Source organism: Centruroides vittatus, unplaced genomic scaffold (assembly GCF_030686945.1).
Source record: "Centruroides vittatus isolate TY-2023 unplaced genomic scaffold, ASM3068694v2 contig_1388, whole genome shotgun sequence".
Lineage (NCBI taxonomy): Eukaryota > Metazoa > Arthropoda > Arachnida > Scorpiones > Buthidae > Centruroides > Centruroides vittatus.
This window is the reverse complement of record NW_027120871.1, coordinates 233,928-258,864: the sequence shown is the minus strand read 5'-3', so window position 1 is coordinate 258,864 and position 24,937 is coordinate 233,928. Positions and strand designations below refer to the sequence as shown.

General features: G+C 31.5%; 1 protein-coding gene and 1 long non-coding RNA gene across 6 annotated transcripts in view; both read left to right on the top strand.

Moving 5' to 3' along the window:
• Positions 1–24,937, top strand: part of LOC136968084 (uncharacterized) — a 385,441-nt gene that overhangs the window by 225,967 nt on the left and 134,537 nt on the right. The gene's annotated exons all lie outside the window — the stretch shown is intronic.
• Positions 1–24,937, top strand: part of LOC136968080 (ataxin-2-like protein) — a 75,747-nt gene that overhangs the window by 23,436 nt on the left and 27,374 nt on the right. For all 5 annotated transcript variants that reach the window (XM_067262046.1, XM_067262045.1, XM_067262044.1 and 2 more), the window contains exons 2-10: positions 1,141–1,183; positions 5,795–5,848; positions 5,976–6,047; positions 7,729–7,909; positions 12,389–12,516; positions 13,324–13,412; positions 18,212–18,385; positions 22,005–22,342; positions 23,871–24,044. In XM_067262046.1, the coding sequence (XP_067118147.1) occupies positions 1,141–1,183; positions 5,795–5,848; positions 5,976–6,047; positions 7,729–7,909; positions 12,389–12,516; positions 13,324–13,412; positions 18,212–18,385; positions 22,005–22,342; positions 23,871–24,044 (1,253 nt within the window). The remainder of the gene's footprint in view (positions 1–1,140; positions 1,184–5,794; positions 5,849–5,975; positions 6,048–7,728; positions 7,910–12,388; positions 12,517–13,323; positions 13,413–18,211; positions 18,386–22,004; positions 22,343–23,870; positions 24,045–24,937) is intronic.

Here is a 24,937-nt window from a genome sequence, read left to right as displayed (position 1 = left end):
CACACTTTGATCTGGTTATTACCATAATAAATATCTCCACAGAATGTGGGTGTGTGGTCACTCAGCTTCATTTCTTCCCATAGACCTTACTGGCATGGGTGTCCCTACCAGGAGCTTGTGCTCCAGCCTGCATTGCTCTATGGATCAGTAAAATTACTGGGCTCTCCCACCATGACCAGGTGGTGACCATAGAAGAGTTATTATTATTATATACTGTAAATGGTTAGATGTTTTTATCAACTCTATCATTAACCTGCCAATCTGAGAAATCCAGATTTCAGTCAACTCTCAGAAAGTTTTGATTAGATATATGCAATCACATTCTTCATTATACAGCCACTTCTATTGTGAGCTTGATCAAATTTAGAATGGGTATGAATAAGAACATTTAATTTCTCTGGAAATTGTTTAAATACGATTTTTATTCTATTTTCTTACATGGAATTGGACAATTTAAATTGTTATAAATTTATTTATTGTACTATTTAAGTTTCTAATAAATGTTTTCTTTGATTTTATTCTTTTGAATATCTTCTCTTGTTATTTAATTTGTATTAATATATATGAGATTAATTTATTAAGATACTTTAAAAATTAATTTGAAACTTCTAAATTTGATGCTTGAGTTTAAATTATTTATCCAAAATATGCAATTTAACGATTTGTAGATTCTTTATTATTAAAAGTTTCATGACATATTTTTCTTTTAAAAAAAACAATGAATATTCTAACAAGTATTTTTATGATGGTCATCTTTAATAACAAAATATTTATTATGACTAAGGTATGGCTATATTATGCATATTGTTGTGCACATTATGTTTCATTGGCTATGTTTTTTGCATTTATGATGCTACTCTGTATTACAAAGTTCGATCCACTACGAAAAAAGTTGTGTATGAGTAAGTGTATTTATATGTTTTGGTGATTTGATTTTCCTATTTATCACACAAATTATGCCTTAGAAATACATGTTATAATTAAAGCAACTGTATGTTCAATGAATTTCCCTTCATCTTTATATATATATTTACAATTCTATATTAAATTTTTATAAAATTTTTTATTAATTTTTTTTTAATTAAAATAAATAAATCATTTTTGATTTAATTTATAGTTTAATTACATTTTAAATTACAGTAAGCCAGGAAGACCTAAAGTTCTTCAAGAAAAAAATTCTTCTGTAAGTTATCTTTGAAATTTTTATAATCGTTAATAAGATATAATTGTGTTGTTTTTATCTAAGTTTTTAAAAATGTAATTGTAACTTTTATTTGGATAAATTATTATGTTAATTGCTAAACAAATTTCTTTGCATAACATTTTTTTTCTTAAGTATTTTTTCTATTATGAAATGATAAAAAGATGGCGAAGTGATTTTGTTTTATTTAATCATAGTTGGACTTTTGATGTAGTGACTGCATAGTACAGTAGACCCCCCCATAACACGGTAGATACGTTTTGTGTTATGGGGGTCTACTGTATAATGAAATTCTGTACATAAAAATCTCTACGTAAGATCGAATGGCATCCGATGGTACATAGAGACTTTTACGTTCGATGCTGTTAAATGCGTGATTCCGCTCTTTTTTCATCTTTAAAAGTTGTTCCAAATGATTCTTTACCTGAGGAAGGGCCCAGGAGGGGTCTGAAAGCATTTGTAGTGACTGTTAAATTTTATTTCACGCCAGTTAAAGGTTTTTTTGTCAGCAGCGTTTTGTATTATTAACATAAAAGATAATTATTATTCAATAACAGCTATTATTCTGATAAATACAAGAATTATATCTTTTTATAAAATATAAAAGTGTCATATCATACAAAAGTTTATAATAGGTTGTGGTTATCTGTGCTTGTAATATACATTGAATTTTAACTATTTATGATACTAAATCTTTTTATAAATGTTCTTCACTAGCATGCAGAACAGAAATAGACAACCTTTTAGAACTAGAAGGCTATATGTTATTTGGAGGTTGTATAAGTGTATATATTAAGTATACATGTGCACTAAAAATATACACAAATTTTGTTTAGAGAACAGAAAACATATCTTTGTAACTCAAAGTTCTTGACAGCAAAATTAAACCTGCACCATAGAAATTCTCTGAAGAAATACCAAATAAATGGATTCTGTAGAAAGATATCATTGTAAAAAATTTCAAACTAAAACTGAAACACACATTTAAAACATACCAAATAATTATTCCCGACAAATACAGGCGGCCCTCGACTTTTACACATTCTACTTTCACACAATTCGCTATTTCGTACATTTTTTAAATATTTTTGTCGATAATGAAAATAAAAATGAATAACGAACCAACTGGAACTGGTATAATAAAGAGAAAACAACACCTTTCTTAAATTCCAGCAAAAGTTTAACTATATAAAAACGTTCTCAACTGATTTCATCAGTCTTCTTCAGTTACTCGAACAAAAAAAACAAAAAGAACGAACCAAATTCAAATTTACAAAATCACGAGAATGGAAAGAATTCTCGTGATTGCGCAGACTATGCAAAAACGATGTACCGAAAAAACGGTAAAAAATGCAAATTCTTGACAAAAAAATGCAGATTCTTGACAAACTATATATAATATCACAATCCTACGTTATCCAATGAACGATTTCCAAGCAGACGATTTCCCATCTGCGTCCCTGTGGTTGATGCAATGGGATGTTAATTGTGCCCTATATATTTCTAATTTCTCCAAGTGTCTAACGGCCTATTTAGATCTAGTGGCTTTTATGATGGAAGCACTATCCCAGTGTACTGTGATCTCCTGTTGCTTAGCAAATGCTGCTAGGACTGTGCTGTCAACTGTCCTCTTAACCGATTGCTTATGCTCTTTTATTCTTTGCTGTAAACCGCGCAAGGTGGCCCCAATGTACACTAGATCGGATTTAAAACGTTGGTCCCTGATGAAATCAGTTGAAGACTGATGAAATCAGTTGAAAACGTTTTTATATAGATAAACTTTTGCTGGAATTTAAGAAAGGTGTTGTTTTCTCTTTGATAATGAAAATATTTGCTTCTATGTAGAATGCTCATACACTACAAACTGCGGTAGCTTGCTCTACGTTCTTGGCACGCATTATTTTCTACAATAGCGGACTTCTCGGAATTCTAATCACTACCGTGTTGTTCCGAGCAAGAGGTCAAAACAGTTTCAGTCTTGCATTAGGGCATCAACGTGTTGTGTGTTTTGCCAATTTATTTGATTATGTTTAAATATTTTGTCCTTATTAATTGATAAACACGAGTGAAAAATGGAGAAACTGCAGTGTTGATACGAACAAAAAGAAATTAAAGACTCATAAACTTCATACGATTGAGACAAAGATGGAAATAATTAAACATTCTGAAAATGGTGAATCTTTTGCTTCAATCGGACGTTTGAACGATATAAACAGATTTACTATACATTCAATTTTGAAAAATAAGAGTAAAATTAAGGAATACATTCAAAATTGTGGAAATATATCTTCAAAGATTGTTTCTAAAAGACACGGCATAGTGATGGATGAAATGGAAAAATCTTTATCATCATGGATTGATGATCAACATTGAAATAATGTCTCTCTGAGTTTTTCAATTATTCAAGCTAAGGCTCTTAGTTTGCATGAAGATTGGAAGACTAGATTAAATAAAGATTTTAACACGATGTTTCAAGCAAGTAATGGTTGGTTCGACAAATTTAAAATGAGATACGGTAATCAACTAACTCTTGACAACTTTATAAGGAAAACACCCGAAAGCACTTAAACGCATTTCGTTAACTTCATTACGTATACATATTGATAAATAAATACTTTAAAACACAGTTTTTGGTGCATATTTTTTTACATCACTCTACTTTTGAACATTCAACATTCGCGCACACTTCAGGAACCAATTATGTGTGAAAGTCGAGGCCGCCTGTATAGTTATCACATTCAACAGCAATCATGGGTATATTTTTACAGCATTATGATATAATTTTCTTTAAGGCTGAAATACATTAATTACAAGTGTATAAATTCCTTTTTATTGAAATAACAATGAATTTCAATGTTTATATGTTTACAATAAAATTTTTATAAAAAGCCTTGCATGAAATTTGTATATATTTTTGGTGTAAAAATGATTACTTAAGTCATCTATTAATAATAAAGAAGTGGTATCTTGTTTCTATATTCTTGCAAATTTATAGGAGAAGCAAAAAACAGTTTTAAAGATTAAGTTTTCGGTTAAAGATTAAGATTCTGACGATAGCCAACCTTTTATTTATTTTTCTGCCTTTCAACGTATCCAATCAATGACAAAATATTGGCAACTGTCTAGTTTTTCTAACGAACTAATATAATAGTTATGCGTTAGTCATTTTGCACATACTTGGTATCACTTCTTAAACATTGCTATTTTTTTATGTATTTTTCAATAGGACTTTTCTGCACCAATACTACACTGAGAATTAAAAATCGTCAGCCTATAATTTATATCTCATTTCCATCCCTCCAGTGCAACAGATCAACACTAACAACACTTCAAAAATAAATTGTTCTAATTTTGTAAGTTTGTAAGCACCGGGATGAACTTTGCGTCATGTATACAAAACACATATGCACTTTGACATGTTTGAAACTGTGTCAAAATACAAATGATACTTCCTGTCTTCTAAATTAATATAGTTTTCCATTTAAAAAAAACTTGAAATTTAATCTAAGTTCAAGTTTATCTTTACAAGTAAACAACTTCAATGCTGAAAGACAGTTTGGTTTATTTAACATAGATTGGAAAACACAAATTGATTTTATATTATATCCAAATATTAATGAATATATGTCATTTATATAATTTGCATTATCTCTATTTAAGAAATTTTTTATTAAAGAAACATCAGAGATTCTGCAACATTAACAAAGCTCAGTTTTCAAATTTCAGGATTCTGGCAAAATGCTGCTAAAGAAAGACTATAATAATTTAAATTATATATTTTTTTTATGAATAAGTTAATAATTTAAATGTTAAAATGAGGTGGCCAGATGGCTGAGACAGTTAAGGTATTAATCTACCAGACCTGGAATCAAATCCAGATGAGTGACGCCGTGAATTTTTTGTGGGTGGTACGTCTCGGATGTGTCGGGCCCATCCCTTGCCGTCTGGCCAGACCTTTGATGGGTATGGAGAAAGGTCTCTCTTAATCCTCACAAGATGGAAAGAACACCATGAAGTGTAAGATGGGGAACATACCTTTGATTTAATATATTTTTAATTGGTGTATATCAGAAAATATTTGCAAGAATTAAACATTTTAAGAAATATCAGTGTTTCATTTTTTGTAAGAGTTCATAAAACTCGATACCTGGTCAGCAAATAAGGAAAGTAACTGCTTAGTTCCAAAGCCGACATCCTTACTAAAAAAAAAATATTGTTGACTTTATATCGATCATCATCAGCTAAGAATTTTACATACATTCTACATCATATATTGATGGTAAGCTGAAGATGGTTCGTATGTTGATTGTTTAGAAGTAAGCCAAGGAAGAATGGTGGTAAGTTGGATAAATGTTTCTTTTCGTAAAGGTGAATTAAGCAATTATTTTCTATCGTTTGTATATTTTCATTTGTAAAGTTAATAAGAAAAAATCGGAGAATTATGAATTCAAAAAATATGAAAAGATAATCGAGGAATTACTCTTATAAATAGTCATTTGTTTGTAGTCATGTATTCTTAATCAATAACTTTTTGTCTACAAAATGGATTATTATTTTGTTTCATTATGTAATTTCTTTTGCTAATAATTTCAGCTCGAAGGGATATATGGAAATGCACGGTTTATGCATACTGCTGCATCTTTGGTGGTAAGTAGCATTTTATAACTTTCATATTGATTTCTATAATTAAAATTGATGCTTATTCTCTATAAATAAATTTTGTTTAAAAAAAATAGTAATAATAATAATAATAATATTTAAAATGTAATTTTAGGGAAGTATCGTTAATGTGCGGGTGAAAAATGGAAATATATATGAAGGAGTATTTCGTACATTTTCACAAGAGGTAAAGTAACAAAATATAACTTTAATTAATTACTACAAAACCAAAATATAAAAAAAAAATCAAAAACTATTGACAAACATCAGTTTGGGAAATATAAAGGTTGGTTCTTTACTCTACATGGAAGACATTGTCCTATTAAGTAAGTAACCCAAGGACTTCCAGCAATCTTTAAATAATTTAGAGGAAAGTTGCAGGAATTTCAGTATGTCAATCGGTTACGAGAAAACAAAAAAGTTATGACTATTGGTAGAGAGAAAGAGACTTTAACAATTAAACTTGGTAACAAATGCTTCGAACACATCAATAAGTTCTCATATGTAGGAACAATTTTTAGCAAAGATGGGAAGTTAGATTTGGAAATCAGCAATAGATTAAGCAAGGCAGGTCAGGCAGGGAGCCATTTGAGCAAATATATCTGGAACAAGAAAGAAATAAGTCATAAGACGAAACTTTGTACAACACAATTTTTAAAGTTGTATTCACATATGGTTCTGAGAGTTGGGTGAGAAATAAGGGAATTGATCAAAAATTAGAAACAGAAATGAGAGTATTCAGAAAAATTAGTGGTGTTAATAGATGGATACAGTGTCAAATTCATATTAAAAATGATAAGGAAAAACCTGAAGGCAACTAATATTCATTCGAGTAAGTGAGGCTAATCTGTGGTGGTTTGGCCATTTAGAAAGAATGGGAGAAGAGTGACTAGCCAAACAAGTATTTGAAGTTAAAATCAGAGAGGGAAAAACAAAGGGACATTCTAGATGAAGGTAGATTGATAGTGTTAAACTGGCCTTAAAGGAAAAGAATTTAACTTTACTCCAGGTTAAAAAGTTGTCTGATGATAGGAAAGTTTGGAGAAAAGTAATGAATGGTAGTATAAAAGTTTGAGTTTTTACCATGTTGACCTGCACATCCTCTGCAGAAATTGATGATATATTTGTATACATAAAAATTAAAATATGAATGTATGCATGTATATTTGTTAAACAAAGGGCTCTGTATCATTTAACGTATCTTCACAAAATTTAGCATGAATATTCTTTGACACTGTAGAAAAAATCCTTATCCCCACCCACTATAATAACCACCTCTCTTAACTTATTTATTAGATTTTGTTAGATAAAGGGTTTTATACCATTCAACATATTTGCATCAAGTTTGGTGTGAATATTCTTCAAAACCCTATAAAATTTCTGTGGGGTTTCCATTCCCAACCACCCTAAAGCTCACTCCCTCAACTTTAGCCCAGACAATTTTTTTGTATTTTGCAGTTTCATTATTGTAAACACTCGGGTCAGTAAATGTACATTTTAGGTACTAAGATAATTGTTTTAGTCACCCTCTTCGAACCCAACCTCACCAATCTCCTACCCTCAAAAACCAGAGCATTGCCGGGCACATGCAGCTGTTGTTAATAAAAGAAAACCTCTAGATTACCTCTAGCAAACAAAAAAACAAACATTCTCACTTTATATATTATTATAGATTTATCAAACATTTTGTGTTAGTTGGGTTTCTGCTTATCCAAAGTAGTCTCAATCCACATTTCCTTGGACACTCTAAACTCTACTATAGTAATAAATACATTAATTGATACTTAAATATTAATTAAAATAATTTTATTTTTATACAATAAGTTTTCTATTTTTTTGTTTTATTAATCATTAAAATTTTTCTATAGATGGATGTTGTATTAGAGATGGCTCGTTTAATTGATAACAATCAGGCAGCATCTTGTTTATTCAATGGAACCATCTTACCTTTGATGACTGAAGATCTGATCACAGAAAAACTGATTTTTAAACTTCACGACATTGTTATGTTAAGTGCAATAAATATTGATCTTGATTATGCAACTAAAGGTAAGGTATATTTTATATAATTGAAATAAAGAATCATTAAATAAGTATTAAATGAAAAAGTAGTCATCAAATATTTATGAAAAGAATAGTAATATGACTTTTGTAATTATAGTAGAAGAAAACTCCACAAAGCTTTATCAGATTTCAATAGAAATAACAACAAATATTTTATCTAATTAATTCGATTTTTACTGTGTGTATTTTGGTCTCCTTTGGTGAACTTTTTTAGGAGTTACTTAATGCTCAGTTAATATAAAGGATAGGGATTAAAATCCTTGTAGTTGTCCACTAATGATAACTTTTCCTGTGAATCTCTATGACCAATAGCATTATTGTAAACTATTTATACTATTAGTAAACTTGATGATATAGTTTGTGTGTGTATCCTTATCTACTTGTATCTTGTTTATTAATAGGGCTTTTTATACTGGTGTAGTTTCTGATTAGCAAATACAGGAGATCTTAGTCAAAAGTCAAAACAAAATATCTTTATTTTCACCCGAAACTACACCAGTATAATAAGTCCTATTAATAAACAACAATCCGAATAGACAAGAATACACACAAAAATTTATAAAAGTAAGACATAGAGGTAAAAAGAATCTATGATAGTTATTTTAGTAAATTTTTTGATGTAACTTATTATACATTAAAAATGTTAGGATTGTAAAATGACTAGGTATGAATGCTGGGATGTGCCACTTGTTCCTATACGTGACTCTTAATGAATATATGGAGTGCACTTCAAAAAAAATGTTAACACCAATATGGAAGTAACTTGTTACGCCAGATTTGTAGTGGCAAGTTGTCTTCTATTTAGTTCTCCATCACGTACAAGAAGTTGCAACTTCACTGCTGAGTTCTCCAAAAAGTATGGCTCTACTACCCCTGCTGCAATGCCTGCACACCTTCTCCATATAAGTGTTAACATTTTTTAAAGCGTCCTGTGTATGAGTGCAATCTTTAAATATAGAAAATACAGTACAAAAATCAAATGGTTATTAACTACATATGACAGAAACTGCACAATAACTATATGTATGTATTTCTCTTTACTAATTTTAAATTAGATGATGATCTATAATTAAGTAATTTTATATATACTGGTTTTATTTGAATAATAGCCACAGCTACCATTTTAAATTGCATATTTTCTCTAGTTACTGTTTGAGGGTGGTTATTTCTTTTGCACATACTCATTTGATTTCTACTGTTAATCTATATTGCACATACTCATTTGATTTCTACTGTTAATCTATATATATATATATATATTTATATTTAAAATTACGTGTCCTAACTGATTCATCATTGCCCAGGGCAAACCACTGAACCTAGAGGTGAAATTTGGTACACTGTTAGGGTTTGTCACGAAAATGCACACTAAGAAGGGATTTTTCGAAATCCCCCCGCAGGGAGGGGGAGAAGATTAAGGCTTAACCTGAAGAATGGCTTCTGTTTTACTATTTTAGATGCGTTTTTTTGTTTTTGATAGTAATAACTTAATTTCCAAATGTACTGTACAATATTTACCAAATCATCCAAATTGTTTGCCTGAGCAACGCCAGGCTCATTTGTTAGTAAAGTATATAAATACAGTGGATTCTTGGTCATTTTTGGCAGTAGGACTTGGGGAAAAAACGACTGATTTGGGAAAATGATTGAAATTGGAAATTTATGATGATGATTTTATCTCATATGAAATGTGTATTTTTCAGTGATAGGCTTATACGATGGCTTTCTGTAATACTAAATGATATGGATCATGCGCACGGATGTTCGTTTATTCTTCATTTTAAAAAATGTTAAGAATATTGAAATTTATTCTATTTCTTTGGTAAGAATACTTAATGTATTGAGAGTCTTCTTGCACTTGAAGATGATACCATAGAATTGTCAAAAATGTTAGTGAAATGATAAATTTTTGTCATTTATGATGTTTTGATTCTCTTATGGAAATGGGTTCTGACTGTTCTCACTTGTCCAGATATGATCTCCCTTACCTCAAGACAATGCAGAGTTGCCAATCTTATGGGAGAAAATCATTATATTTGTCCCTTGAAATTATCATATTTCACTTAAAATTATCATACATCCATCTCGATTCTTTATACGTATGCTCTTTTTCTGTGGAAATATTAACAAGGTTTGCCCTATGTCAGAATCTCGTAAACTTTTTATCTGCGATCCCTTCTTACAACGAAGTCTTCATGACTCTCCCTTATAATAGCGAGGTTAAGGCCGAAGTTTTAAATGCGAAAACATGTACTTCGGACATTCAATGCCGCTTTCCTGTAAGCCTAGAAGTTTGACAATGGTGTTTGGAAAGTCAGTGGAATCATGCTTGACATTCCAAAAGCCATTGCCAAACTTCTAGGCATACAGGAAAACGGTGTCGAATGTCCGACGTACACGTTTTCGCATTTAAAACTTTAGCCTCAACCTTGCTAATATATGATGCAAAACAAACTTCTGAATGGGCATAAGCTAAAATTTATGTTTTTTCATATAATTTCAACAAATCAAACATTAACAACTATGTAACACATTCCTTTATATACTATACTTATTTCGTATGCAGAAACCTTAGTTTTTTTCAAATTTTTACGATGTCTAAAATTTTTAGTACACTCTTCAAGTACAGTAGAGCGTCGATAAGTGGAACCAATTGGGGACTGGGGTCCTTCCAGTTAATGATTTGTTCCAGTTTCCGACTTTGTACGAAAAAATACATTAACCTGTCCGATGTTCAAATTTTTCTCCGTTGCGTATCGCTTCCTGTTGAATTTTTCTCCGTTGCGTGTCGCTTCGCGTTGAATTTTCGTCGATTTTAAGCCTAACGAAAATTTTTATAATAATCATCGAGGCTATCGTATCGTTAAAAATTATTTCTGCATTTTGTACAAACAAAATAAATATATTAAAGAATATAAAAAACATGAAAATTATACTTTAGAAGTAAATTTAGTATCAAAAACATTTGATTCAGCATGACACAGTCCGACTGAAAATCGTTCCACTTTCCGGCCATTCCACTTACCGACGTTTCACTTATCGACGCTCTACTGTAGTTATTACTCCCTATGCCAAAAAAGTTTCAGTTCTAGACAGCTCACTAGATGGAAACTACTCTATATGTACTACATTAATACATTTTATTACATTTTGTACAAGTAGAAGCATAATGGAATTTCAACAGAATCTTTAATTCGTGTAAATTTTTTTCACATCAATTTGAGCATTTTATCAGTAGATCTAAAAGTATAGCAGTTAACGGTCTCAAAGGTGCACCTTATAATTGAGAATATAGTAACCAATCTAAAAAGTTCTGAAATTTAGTAGCTCTCTTCAAGCAGCAAAAAAAGACAAAATATTCATGAAAAGGCGATACGTATAAAAATAGTGATCGTAAATTGTTTTTTTAATAGTTGACAATTGTTTTTGGAGTAAGGCATATTTATGAAATTATTGTATATCATATGGTGCCCAAAGTAATCATACAAATATGCTAATTATCATACAGATTGCAACTCTGAGATGTGCTGACTTTTACCAGTGTTTCCAAGGCTTTATGAGGAAATAAAGTACAGTTTTTTGTCAAGCAGTAGACAAAACGTAGCCAAAAATCACAATAAAAATTGGTTAGCTGTAGTCGAAGATGCGGGAATGACAGATCGAGAATCCACTGTGTTTATATTTTTAAAAGATATTTTACTTAAAATGGCAACTTGGATCTTTTCATATAATGACTGTTACTTTCAATACACTAGTGATAAGAAAATAATTAAAATGTATGCTTACTGAATATTATACATTTCATTTTTTGTACCTATCTACAGTAGTTAACAATATTTATTAATTTTATATTGTTTTCGTAAGTTTCCAGAAATTTTCGAATAGTAGACAAGGTTACTATTTGGGGATAGTTATTACTTAAAACTTTAGGGATGATATGCAGTTTCTATATTCAAATAAAACTGGTATTTACAAGATGGGTGGGCAACCTTTTTAAGTGCATGTGTCAAAATCACCAAATCTATGATGGAAAATTTTCTTACACGCCAACTAAACTTTTGGGAGCATATTATTATTTGGTTTAGCAGCTACATGATGCTACAGGAAAGCTAGATTTAGTGGATTTTCGGCTAAGTTAGCAATTATATTGCAGAGTTGGATGTTTTGGAAATAGGATGTTTGTTGCATTTTTGTCTAGTATTCGCTCTACTAAATAAAATTGTACTCTATTAAGTTAAAATATACAACTCGCAAAGACATTGGATATTTATTTTGTAATGAGAGTCCTGAGTTGCATGCCAGAAAAAGTCGGCATGCCACATTTTGTACATATATCAAGGATTGCCCACCCATTATAGGAAGTAATCATTTTTAAATTAATATACTAAAACTTACATTAGTTCTACTTATCAATGTTTTAAGTCATGATTTTAATTAGTTTTAATTTTATTATTTTTTTTAAAGATAATTTCACTGATGTTGCTATCAGTAAATTTAATGGCCAAATCACAGAAAAAGAATTAGAGCCTTGGCATGGAGCAAACAATAATGTAGATAAATTATCAAGTTTGGAAGGAGAAAATGAGGATAATGTAAGTTGTGTATTATCTGTATCTGTTATTTTTTTCCTATTACAAAGAAAATCTGAAAAAATTATTACACGATAATCCAAAATAATTTCATATTACTGAAAAACTAAATGATCATTTAATCCAGTTATATTTATTTAAGAAAAATAGTTAATTTAATAGCCGACACATCAAATTGATAAATTTTTCTTAACATAATTAATAGTAAAAACAAAGGAGTGTGCTGCCAAAAAGTTGAAGAGACTAAATAATTGCTTTGATAGAGTTTAAAACACAAGAGAAAAAACCATATTCAACTAACCTGACATACTGAAAACACCTTCAGATATGAAGGCAATTCAGAAAGTATCTTTTGCTTACTGAAACATCATCAATAAATTTAGTTAAATTTTATTATTTACAGCTGAAAACTACAGCCTTCATCTATTTTTCAAATAGTGTCTATCCAAATTGAGACACTTGTCTAGCATTTAATAAGTTTTTGTATACCATCTTCATAGTGTAATTAAGTCATGACAATGCTGGACTACAGCTATTCATCATCATTGAAGTGTCGTGAGGCAAGCCATTTCTTTGCATGTCTGCAGTCCACTCCTTTCTACAGGTATCTGAAAAGAGATCTTTAGAGATATTGAATATCAATTTAAGGTTGGCCATTCCATCCACTTCTCTACCTATGCTGTGAATAGAGAGAACAATATACTCTTGCCAGTGTACTTCATTTCATACATTAAGGAATTCCTTCATCTATATATAAAAAGTAAAAACAAAAACTATTTTTTATTCATAATTATTTTTATTTTATTTTAGAATGGATGGGATGTAAATGATATGTTTAAAACAAATGCCGAAAAATATGGAGTGGTTTCTTCCTATGACAACAGTCTTCAGGGATATACGTAAGTATTTTTACTAATGTGATTTTAGTAAGAAAAATTCAAATATGTTAAATATTCTTAAACATACATAACAATCAACCAGTCTGATTTATATACGAGGGTTGGAATTTTTGTACTGGCAATGCTTTAATTGCAATCTGTACAAAAAACATACATGTTTCAGATTTTTACTGTCCTTCAGTGTAGTCAACAGCAGTGTGTAAGCTGTATGCCAGCAATGTGTAAGTCGCAGAATGTCTGTTAGAACCTGTTTGGTTGATTGTTCGAATACAGCAGTCTGTTGCCTGAAGAATATTTGGAACAGTTTTGAACCGTCCTCCAGTGAAATGGTTCCTTCATTTTAGGGATCTAGTCGAAGTCACAGGCTTAAGTCTGGAGAAATGGTGAATGGTAAAGAACTTCCCAGCCCCAGCAATCGAACAATGTGGCCACACATTGTACGTATGCTCGAGCATTGTCATGCAAGATGATGGGTGGGTTCTGCAGAAAGTGTTTCTGCTTTTTTTTCAAAATTTGTCATAGATTGTGTTCCAAAAATGTAGAGTGATTTACGGTCTGGTCTGGGTAAGGCATGCGTCAGAACAACAACATTGCAATCATACACGAGAATAACCATAACTTTCATCTTGCTGGGGTTCTGACAGAATTTTGACTTTTGTGGTGACCTATGATGCTGCTCATTTGATTGCCATTTCAGTTCTGGCTTGTTTGATCTTGCCCATGTCTCATCCAGCAGTGTGAGAAAGCCTCTCTCTCACACTTGTAGTGCTCACAATGATAGTGTGAGAAAGCCTCTCTCTCACACTTGTAGTGCTCACACAAAGTCATATTGTTGCCATTTCTGCATTTCAGTCAATAGATGTGGAACCCATCATGATGAAATTTTCCTCATTTCCAACTGTTTTTTCACAGTGTCTAACACTGTTGTATGTGACAACCCATCTCTTGTGCTAACTCACAAATCATTTGGAGCTGATCTGTTTGTATTCAGTAATACGGAAATAGCATTTACCTGTTCTTCACTTGTGATGATCCGGACAAGGCTTATCTTTCACATTTTCATCTTTGTTGATGGTTTTTACCCACCTTGCTATTGTTCTACATGGTAATCAGATTTCTCACAAATCTAAAAGTCCTTAGTGATGCTGTTGTGCAGTATGACCTCTGCTACTTTCAATCTTTATCGTATTTCACTACTCCATTTTCGGAAATATTATGACTGATATTCTCAAAATTGACTGATGGGTGATAGCAATAGACCTTGCTCTTGTTACTGTGCATGTACGTGGAGTTGGATGATAAAGTCCATTTGCTCTGAAGTAAGGTAGGTATGTAATCAACATCTGGTCTAGACTGCATTAGCTGGTTGCTGGTTGCATTGCATCGGGTTTTTATAGCACTATTGCCACTATTAAATTTCCAACCCATATATTAATTTTAGTACTGTTGTATTTTATAATTTATTAGTATATAATCTGCTGCGTTATAATTCTTGTTACATCCTTGAATTTTTTCCTTGGGTTTCATTAAGTTTGAGACCATAGACAAACCAATTTTTCTGTGGTATACTCAATTTTGAAGATCATCCAGATCTCTAAAGATCTGGCTGATCTTCAAAATTCTATTAATGTAGCTACTAAAGATAAAGCCTGAAATGCTTCAACATAGGTTTTGCAAAAGAGCCGAGTGGTATTGAGTGCTGCAGATTTCGATGGTTGTCATGTAGGAACTAATCATTTAGTGTCTGAAAGTTGTTTGTTTATTATAATTAATTTTATATAGCAAAAAACTGTTTGAAAATCAACATATCAAATGCAAATAAAATGTTTAAGTAACAAACTGCCAGAAGAGGAGGATAATTAAACTGAATTGCAGACAATGAATATAATAATGTCTATTATCCATTGTTCTTGGTGTATGGTTATATTAATTGTGAGGTCTGAGCGATACACGAGCTGACGTGTTAAAAATATCATAAAAGCATCAAATCAAGTGGTCAGGCTCTGATTCTAATGCTCATAAAGATTGGAAGAAAAAACCTAAATAAAATTATTAATCGAGAGAAAAAAATAAGTTTTTAAATAACCTTAAAAGGAGATGCAGTGCTGATATTAAGTGTCAGACTTATAAGAATTCGAAACAATTAAATACGAGCAGGAGTTTCAAGGTGCGATTAATTTCCCCTTGATTGGATTAAAACACAGTGTCGAATTAAACCTTTGGTGGCCCGAAATGGTCTGTTATCTGCCTAGATACAGGAAACTGACCAATCAAAAGCTAGAGATCTGGGGAAGAGAATCTTTTAAAAACCTGGATCTCAAGGACAAAGGCCTGCCTCCCCTAGTGAAGTTAAATGTGGAGACTTCTCCCAGTCTCTGTTAGCGACAACCACTGTCCAGACTTTCTCCAGCTTCCAACTGTAGTCAACTGTCCAGACTTTTCCCTGCCTCCACATGTGGACATCATCCTGTTTGTACTTCGGACTATCACCCTTTGTCACTGGACGCCCCACACCATCAAAGCATCGACTGACGACCCTCGGGCCAACAACTCAACTGTCCAGCGCCTCCAGAAGACAAAACACACTAGATTGTGAGACAGTATAAATAAACAGGTTTGTTTGGTACTGCATCTATTTGCCTCACTTTCCTTCACCCCACATATGATAAGTCCTTATCACCAATGTGACGACCTCAAAAATCATATAAAGATATTGTACATGCTTATTCCCCTTTTAATGCCAGTAATCTGTTCCTAAAAATTAAATGTTTAAATTTTTTATTATTTTAAAAAGGAGAAATTATAATGTATTCAGAATGTCTGTGTCTAAGGGTGCAACTATGCAGATGCAAGTGAGTGAGAATATGTGGCAAGAAGAGGTGATGATGTTTCATGCTCTCTGTTTCTCACTCTTGTCTGTGTGTTGTAATAAACAAGAGAAGGAAAGAAAGAGTGTGAAGGAGAATGCACACATACGGCACAGCAAGGAAAAGCAGTGAAATGATGCCACTTTTTCTCACTGCAGAAGTTGATTTTGTGCCGCTTTACTCATGCTGCAAAAGTTGGTTGAATTTTACCTTTTGCAGCGACTGCCACCAAAAGGCATTTCTATCAGCCAATAACAGTTTTTCTGGTAGTCATGTGAGAAAATACAATCATGTGGTGTTTTAATGATGGAAAGTTCCACATGGTTAACCGAGATAACTAATATCAGAATAAAGAGGAAAGGATAATAAATTTAACACAAATTCTTCACAAATAATCATATATAATTTAATTCAAAGAACAAAACAACCGAATCTTACTCTAAATATTATTCTTTATCGAGAGATTTTAATCGAGGAATAAGTGTATTTTGTACATCAGTCCTTTCTTGATCCAAGAAAGAATCTCTTAATTCAAAATCTTCGACAAAATCTTCTAGCTAAATAAAGCAAGCCGTACAAAAAAATTTATAAACACGTGGATAGTGTCAACGTCAGTATTGTTCGCCATCTTGAATATTGAATGCATGCGCTGAAATGTAAGTGGATTGCCGCTTGTGTGGTTGTGCTGCCTCGCAGCGAAGATGCGTTTGCGACACTGCTTTTCCTTGCTGTGCATCCTCCTTGAAACATCATTATCTCTTCTTGCCACATATTCTCGCTTGCTTGCATCTGCATAATTGCACCCTAATTCTGATATTTTGCTGATGGTATTTTGGGGTATAACTCAAAAATTTCTCCCCCATCATTTGTTAAAAAATGTTATATTTAATAAAAATAAATTTTTCATAAAATGCTTTTCAGTCTATCAATGGACTGTTATTATTCTGGACTTATCAAACACTCAATAACGAGGACATAGGAAAGGAACTCAAAAAAATGGCTTCACTTTCCAGTATGAAATTTTTCTTGTGTAAATAATTGTCAAACTGTATTGATACAGATGTACATTTATGCAATTTGAGGTATTAAAAACCAAACAGTATTTTAGGGAAGCCATTAACCAGGAAAACTTTCTGTGGGCATTGCCTATGTTATATTTAAACTGAAGGAAATTTATTGAAATTTCCAGAAATTGTTATATCAGAAACACTAGACCAGAGATCGCAAACCTATAGCACATGTGTCTAAAAATGGGTCATAAAGAATTCATCTGGCTTGCAACATATTTGGTTTTTACTGTGTATTTTCAATTTTTTATCTTAATTTCAATTTTAATTCTGATTTTATATTTAATTTGATTTATAATCAATCTATCCTCAAACTTTATTTTATTTTAATGTTTAAAATGCATTCACACTCTTTTTCAAAGTTATTCAAACTGTAAAGTTTTGGCAGGCGCACATTTTTCGAAAGTTAAATAACGCCTGCTTCGGTATGCAGATTCAAAAGGGTTCGTTGTCGCCCTAGTTGGCTATTGTCGTCAGTATAGGCATGTTCAAAAGTGATTACAATAAGTGGCATTTACTATATACAATATTTGAATGAAAACATACTCCAAATAAATCAACACAGTTAATTCTGTTTGGATTTCTTTATTTATTTATGCCAGAAAGATGAGCCAGCAAGCTTTAAAAGTGTTTGGATTTTAAAGATTTTTCTTGGGAAAAGAATTATTTTGTTTTTTGAGTTTCATTTGACATATGGAGAGTTTTGTAATATATTATTTTATCTCTGCACTTGTATTAAATTTTTTGAATTTACCATCATTAGACTTAAATTTTGAATAAAAGTCTGTTTATTAAAGCATATAATGTTTATCTTAGTATTTGTTTTAGACATGTTTTTACACATAGACATATTTTTTTAAATTAGTGTCAAACTTGAACATAAAAATACTGACGAATACAAGCAAAAAGAAGCCGAAGCTCTTAGAATAGCTCAAGAAATTCAGTCAAGTCCCTTGTACCAAGCACGTTTATCTGCCGAAAATGGAGACGAAGAAGATCAGTTTAGCGCTGTAGTAAGACCAGATAAAAGAAATTCAAAGTAAGTAGTTTATTTACATGTATTTGTAAAATATATTAATGTAAGAAATATATACATGTAAACCATATTGGAATCTTAAAAAAATAGCAAATAAATCAAATTGCGTGCTTATCGTCTCATCAAGTATTATTCAGATTAATTGTCAGATGATCAGGTATCAGTTATCATGTTTTTAATAGAACTTATCACACTATTTATTGTCACAAACTGCTATAACCCACCTTTAATTTCCGTATATCACTGAACTATAATTTCGTAATAATATAGCTTGATGATATACAGCAATTGAAGATGTATTGAGTGTAGTTAAGATGTTTATAGTCACATACTGCTTACCATTCAAATATTTATTTCAATCACATTTAAACTGAACTTACTAACACTGTTGTTCATACAAAAGACTGTTCTCTATCAAAAAGTGGACTCTGTAAAAGTCCACTACAAGCCTCTATATAAGTTTCAGATTTTCAAAAACACAACCTCTTTGTAATTTCAAATGGAAAAAACATTATTTTCTGAAATTTTTAAATAAACGCCAGGAGAAATCAAATACCCGAACACTGAGACTACCCTTCAATATTTTTGGTCGTCATTCAAGAATTACAATAAATATTAGCATTCAAAACTGCATCTGCTTTTTAATCATATGTTATAAGACACACTCATTTAAAGTAATTGAGGCAAACAGCTGACTTTTAGAGTCCGTTATGAATCTTCACGGTAAAGGAAAAACTTTGGGGTTAAAGTCCTGTTTAAAGATGATTGGAATAGTCTCTACAAGAGAAAAAACTGTGATTTAGCCAACAGAAAAGGGGCATACGCCCGAAATGTTTCTCAGCCCGCAAGATATTCCTGAATAAAGATTGATGTCAAAAATGCCCAGTGTCTGTCTATGCATCTAGTTGTGACAGAAAAAACAAATGAAATTTGGAATTTAAGACTTGAAGATGCTTTGAAATTTAGAGTTTTTAACTTAAAAAGATACTCCATTATCAAATTTTTTATTATAACTGTCATTAAAGAAATCATAATTTTAAAAAATATAAGCACTATTAAATGTCTTTTAGTTGTTTCTCTCTATTATAAGAACTTAAGGAACTAAATTTTCTTTACAAATATTTTTACAATATGATTTTAGGGATGTTTCTACAATAGCAAAATCTACCAGATTATTCCATTTTTCTTATGGTAAACAATATATTTGTTTGGCTTTTTAAAACGGATGATAACTTTAAATAAACATATTCACCTAGCACAGTTAGACTAAGCATCTGTTTTGGCAAACTGTATAGTTTGTTAATTAAATTAGCCCAAATGTAAACCAATAAATCCTACAAGTAAGTATTTGGTTTAATGTTAATCTTAATTATCATTTCACATTCTAAAGCAGTTTAAGATAAATTGACTTGATGCTTATTTTGACATAAGTAATGTAGAATGTTGGTCTGAATCTATCTTTCAAATTTTATACTGAGTCAATAAACAAAATGTGAGATATAGAATGAACAGTTTGGCAGCATTGTCAGTCAGTCGTTGGCACCGTCAGCCAACTATGCTTGTTATTGCTCTAGTACACATTGTAAGAAGCACTTAAATCTTGAACATTTGTTATCCCTTAAATCTACAGCATGCTCTGCGATAGGAAATTTCAAATCTTTCTAGGGGATGGAATGAGCGCCGATAGGAAGATACACAATGGACTCCCTCAAGGATCAGTGCTCTCACCTTTGCTATTTAACCTGTACATTTCTGATCTTCCAATTACTGCATCAAGAAAGTTCTGCTATGCAGATGATATCACAATAGCTGCACAACACAGTCAATTAGAGCAAATTGAGGAAACTTTGGAACACGACCTGGAGAGCTTGGGGCACTACTTCAAAAAATGGCGATTGTCTCCAAGTGCTACCAAAACAGAAGTGTCCTGTTTCCACCTGAATAATCAACTGGCAAATACAAAGCTGAATGTCTCTTTCTGTAATCAACCTCTTAGACATAATATGTACCCCAAATACCTGGGAATCACCCTTGATCGCACTCTGTCTTTCAAGACGCATCTACAAAATGTCACTGGCAAGCTTAAGAGCAGGAACAATATAATACAGAAGCTTTGTGGCACCACGTGGGGATCAACTGCTAGCACGCTGCGCTGCTCAGCTTTAGGACTGGTTTATTCGTGTGCTGAGTATTGTGCCCCTGTCTGGATGAATAGCTCCCATACAAGATTGGTAGATACACAGCTTAATGTTACAATGCGCCTGATTTCTGCTACCATACGATCTACACCAGTACTTTGGCTACCATTGTTGGCAGGAGTCATGCCACCTGACCTGCGTCGATCTAGGGCCCTTGCTCGCGAGTCCCTAAAGATAAGCAAAAATCCTCAACTCCAAATTCACCAAGACATTCCATCCTTGAGCATTAATCGCTTGAAATCTCGGAATCCAACCCTCCGGGCAGCTCAAGACATGGCTATAACTGATGATGACTATATGACATTGTGGAAAAACCGCTGGGAAACAGGAATGGGGTCCCACTTGCATGGCCTGTTCTGTCATACGGGAAAAGTCCAAGGTTTCGACTTACCTTGCAAAACATGGTCCGTGCTAAACCGTGTCAGGACGGGCCATGGCAGGTGTAGGGACTCTGTTCAAATGGAAGAAGGTTCTGAGCCCGGGGTGTGACTGTGGTGCTCCACGTCAGACTGTTGAGCACATTGCACGCGAATGTAGCCTCCGGGCTTACCCGGGAGACTGGAGCGACATATTAATGTCCACTTCAGAGGCCTTGAAGTGGATAAGCGAGTTAGATCTACAACTCTGAATGCTCTCTATATCTTTGTGTACATGTGCAGTCACACTTTTGTACTGTTTTACATTAGTTTAATTTCATTTAAATAATTCAAAGTTTATTCAATAATTAAGTTTTACAATAGTTTAATTGCTTATAGACTTACTGCTTCTTGTTCTTTTATTTCACTTATGGTTTTGTATTACGCTTTGTTCGTGTCATGTATAACATTTTGTTACGCTTTGTTCGTGTCATGTATAAGCCATACGCTAAATAAATAAATAAATCTACAGTAAATATTTGTTTGGATGATTCTTACTTTATAAGATCAAAATTTGATTCTTTTTGTAACTATATGAGCAGAAACATAAGATATTGTTTCTGAGCTCAAGCAGTTAGAAGATTTTATGGAACTCATTTCTAATGAAGCTTGAATGTCTTGAATAACTTCTGTTTGACATTGCTCTCTTTACAGACTCCATGGACTGTCACTTATTAAAAAGTTCATGAATATAAACCTTCATATACATAGATGATTTTGGATAATTTTGTATAAACTGTTGCTTTAATGCTCAATAACTTGTCTTCCTTTAGAAAATTTTCTTAGTAAGAACACTAAGAACTATAAAGTACGTTCAGTTATCACTACACTTAATATAATGTTATTTAAATTAATAATTGGAAATAGATACAGCAGCACTTTCTTATAGATTTTACTTTATAAAATTATTTGTATCAGAGATTTGATGATGTATATTTCTGTTTAAAAAATTAGATGCAAGAATTATTGTGGAAAAATATTGTTCTAACTACACTGTTCTTTATTTAGCGTTCATCCATTACCTCAAAGGAAAAAGAATCCATACGTTGTGAAAGGAACTCGCAATAATAACAACAACAACAATAATAATAATTCTTCACATAATGTGCAGAATTCTTCGAAACATTCTCAAGTATCTTCCAGCTCTTCGCAGTATGTTTCATGTCCTGCAATTGCATCTCACAATCACGTTAAGACTTCAAATACGGCATTAACAAATTCCGTATCCACGTCGTCAATTCCGCAGAGCGTATCTACGACCTTCGTGTCTAAGTCGTCGTCTCACGTTTCTGTCCCGAGAAAAAATCACCAAGTTAAAGTTGACAGTACTGCAAAAAATAACGAAGGTAAACACATTCATTGCAAATTGTTTCTTAATTTAATTATTTAATTAAAAAAATTTGTATATGTTTATATATGTAAGGACACACATGGAATCTGTTCTTTGTACTACTGTAAATATTGAGAAATATGTTGTATAATAATATTACCTGTCAAAATTATTAAGCTAAGTAAATGACAACATCAAGTGCTTATTTAATAAACATTATAAAGAAATTAGATATAAATTATTTACATAAGTGAAAAATTACCTTTTATATATAAAATTATCCATAAATTCCTAAGACATATTAATTAAGTCTTTGTCATTATGGTAATAAATAGCAAAATAATTGTGTTAATTTAAACTGTTATATGTCTAGAAAAGCTTAAATTCGTAGTACTTAATTAAGTAGCATTAGTTAACTGATTTCTAAAAGTTATCAATTCAAACTGTTTGAAGAGAAAATGATTTTAAATGCGCCAATTCACTATGCGAAATGTTCGTGATTATGGTTCTGGTGAATGCGAAATTTGTATATTATATGTATAGAAATGCTTACAAGTGAACAAACTGATTCAATCAATATTATAGTTCAGTATTTGTACATATTTATTTGTATAAATTCTGAATTAAGATAAAATTGGTTAATTCAGACTTGTATTTCTTTCATCCAATTTATTCGTATTTATATCCTAAAATAAACATGAAAACTATATTTGTTGTATGTACTTGCTGGTTAAAATACCAGATGAATGACAAATCTGATGGCTCGTCATTCAAAATAATTTCATACCTCACTGTTCCACCGTAAGCAGGAATTATAAGGTGTGAAATTATCATGAACTATGTTTCCAGTTAGAGCATATTTTGACTTGCTAATCTACTTTTCTCTATATTTCTAACAAAGATATCACTTTGAATTATTGTCAGATTCATCATACATAGCACACTTTTCTAACAAATGTTTATATATATTATATATATACAATTTGTGTCATTATTTAACTTGATGTACAAAATTCGTCAATATAAATTCAAGCAAAATGTAAACATTATAAATAATAAGAACAGTAAACTCGATTCCATTTTTTGTGTATAAGTGTGTGTGTGTGTATGTATGTATGTATGTAATTTAATTTACGGTGCATGTACTTATTTACTGTGTGTGTGTGTGTTAGTGTTACATTTTTATAACTACACATTATACAAAATATTATATAGCTAAAAGCATACCAAAGGGTAATAGGTTAGCTGTTTTATGTAAGATTATCAAGAATATCTTGATACATTTCAGATAATTGAATATTACTGGTGATAAATCATAATTATATTTTATTATTAAACATAATAATATAGACAAAAATTAAAATTTGGACAAAGTTACTAGAATTTTTAAATTGACATAACGTTAAATTTCACTTGTGGTATAATAATAATAAAATTAAACTGTGCTAGACAATAATTTTAGGGTGCGTGAAAAACTATAACTACTTTTATTTTTCCTACAAATTAACATTAAATTATATTTTGAAAAGTTTTTGATTATGTAGGATCTGGAAAAAAAGAACAGAAGCCAACTGTCTCCAATTCTCAAGCAAGCGTTAACGTTAATAAGGAAAGAACTACTGTGGACACTCCTGTAATTTCAGAAGCTTCGACTGTGTCTGAAAATAGAATTTCGGAAAAGCAAGAAGAAACAGAAAAAAAGGTCACCAATCAAAAGGGTAATTGTCTTATTCATCTACATTAATGTAGCTTTATGTAATCATATTAATTTTAATATGTATTCGTTGATCACTTACTGATTCAATATAACATGGTTGTTGTCTTACAGTTCATAATTTACTAAAAACAAAAATCTACGTTACGTACAACAACATTTACACATCTTAAATACCACCAACTTTATTATTAAATATATATAAACATCTCAAAACCTGATATTTTATAATGAAACCAAATGATTACCAGATTTAAATCGGGGTACTTTACTGTTGCTATTAATAATTAAATACTGAGTAATTTGGTACTCCAGGCGGGCGTTAGGCACTATCTTTTGTTAAATTTAATAAAAAAATTTATAACATTCTGGAAGAAAAGAATTTGCCTGGAGTGAGAGAGTAATCTGCAACCTCCATTTACCATGTGGATGCATTGCCAGTCACACTAGTTTTTTTTGTTAAAATAGAGCTGAATGTTTTCGGATGTTTTAAGTCTATTTACAGGTCTTTTTGATTAAATACTGCAATTTTTGAATACATTGAATGAGAGTTCCAAATGTTGAAATTTCTAATTGTACAACAAATTACATTCTTGTATTCGGTTGATGTTTGAATTTCACAGTATTTGATCGTAAGGACCCCAAGATGAATGTCGAAAACATTTGTCTGTGTTTTAATAATTAAGATCATAATGTTTAAGGTGCACGAATATTGTTTCTAATCATAATCAGTTGAATTTGAAATACTTTTTTTATCTTTTACTATTAAATGTTTCCTTTCTACTGTAGTAACTCAAAATACTAATCTTATGTTCAGTTAGCTGGCAGTAAAGATATAAGCCTGCTGTACTGGTTGCTCTTATTTGTATCTAGTTTAAGAATCTCAGAAATTTTTTG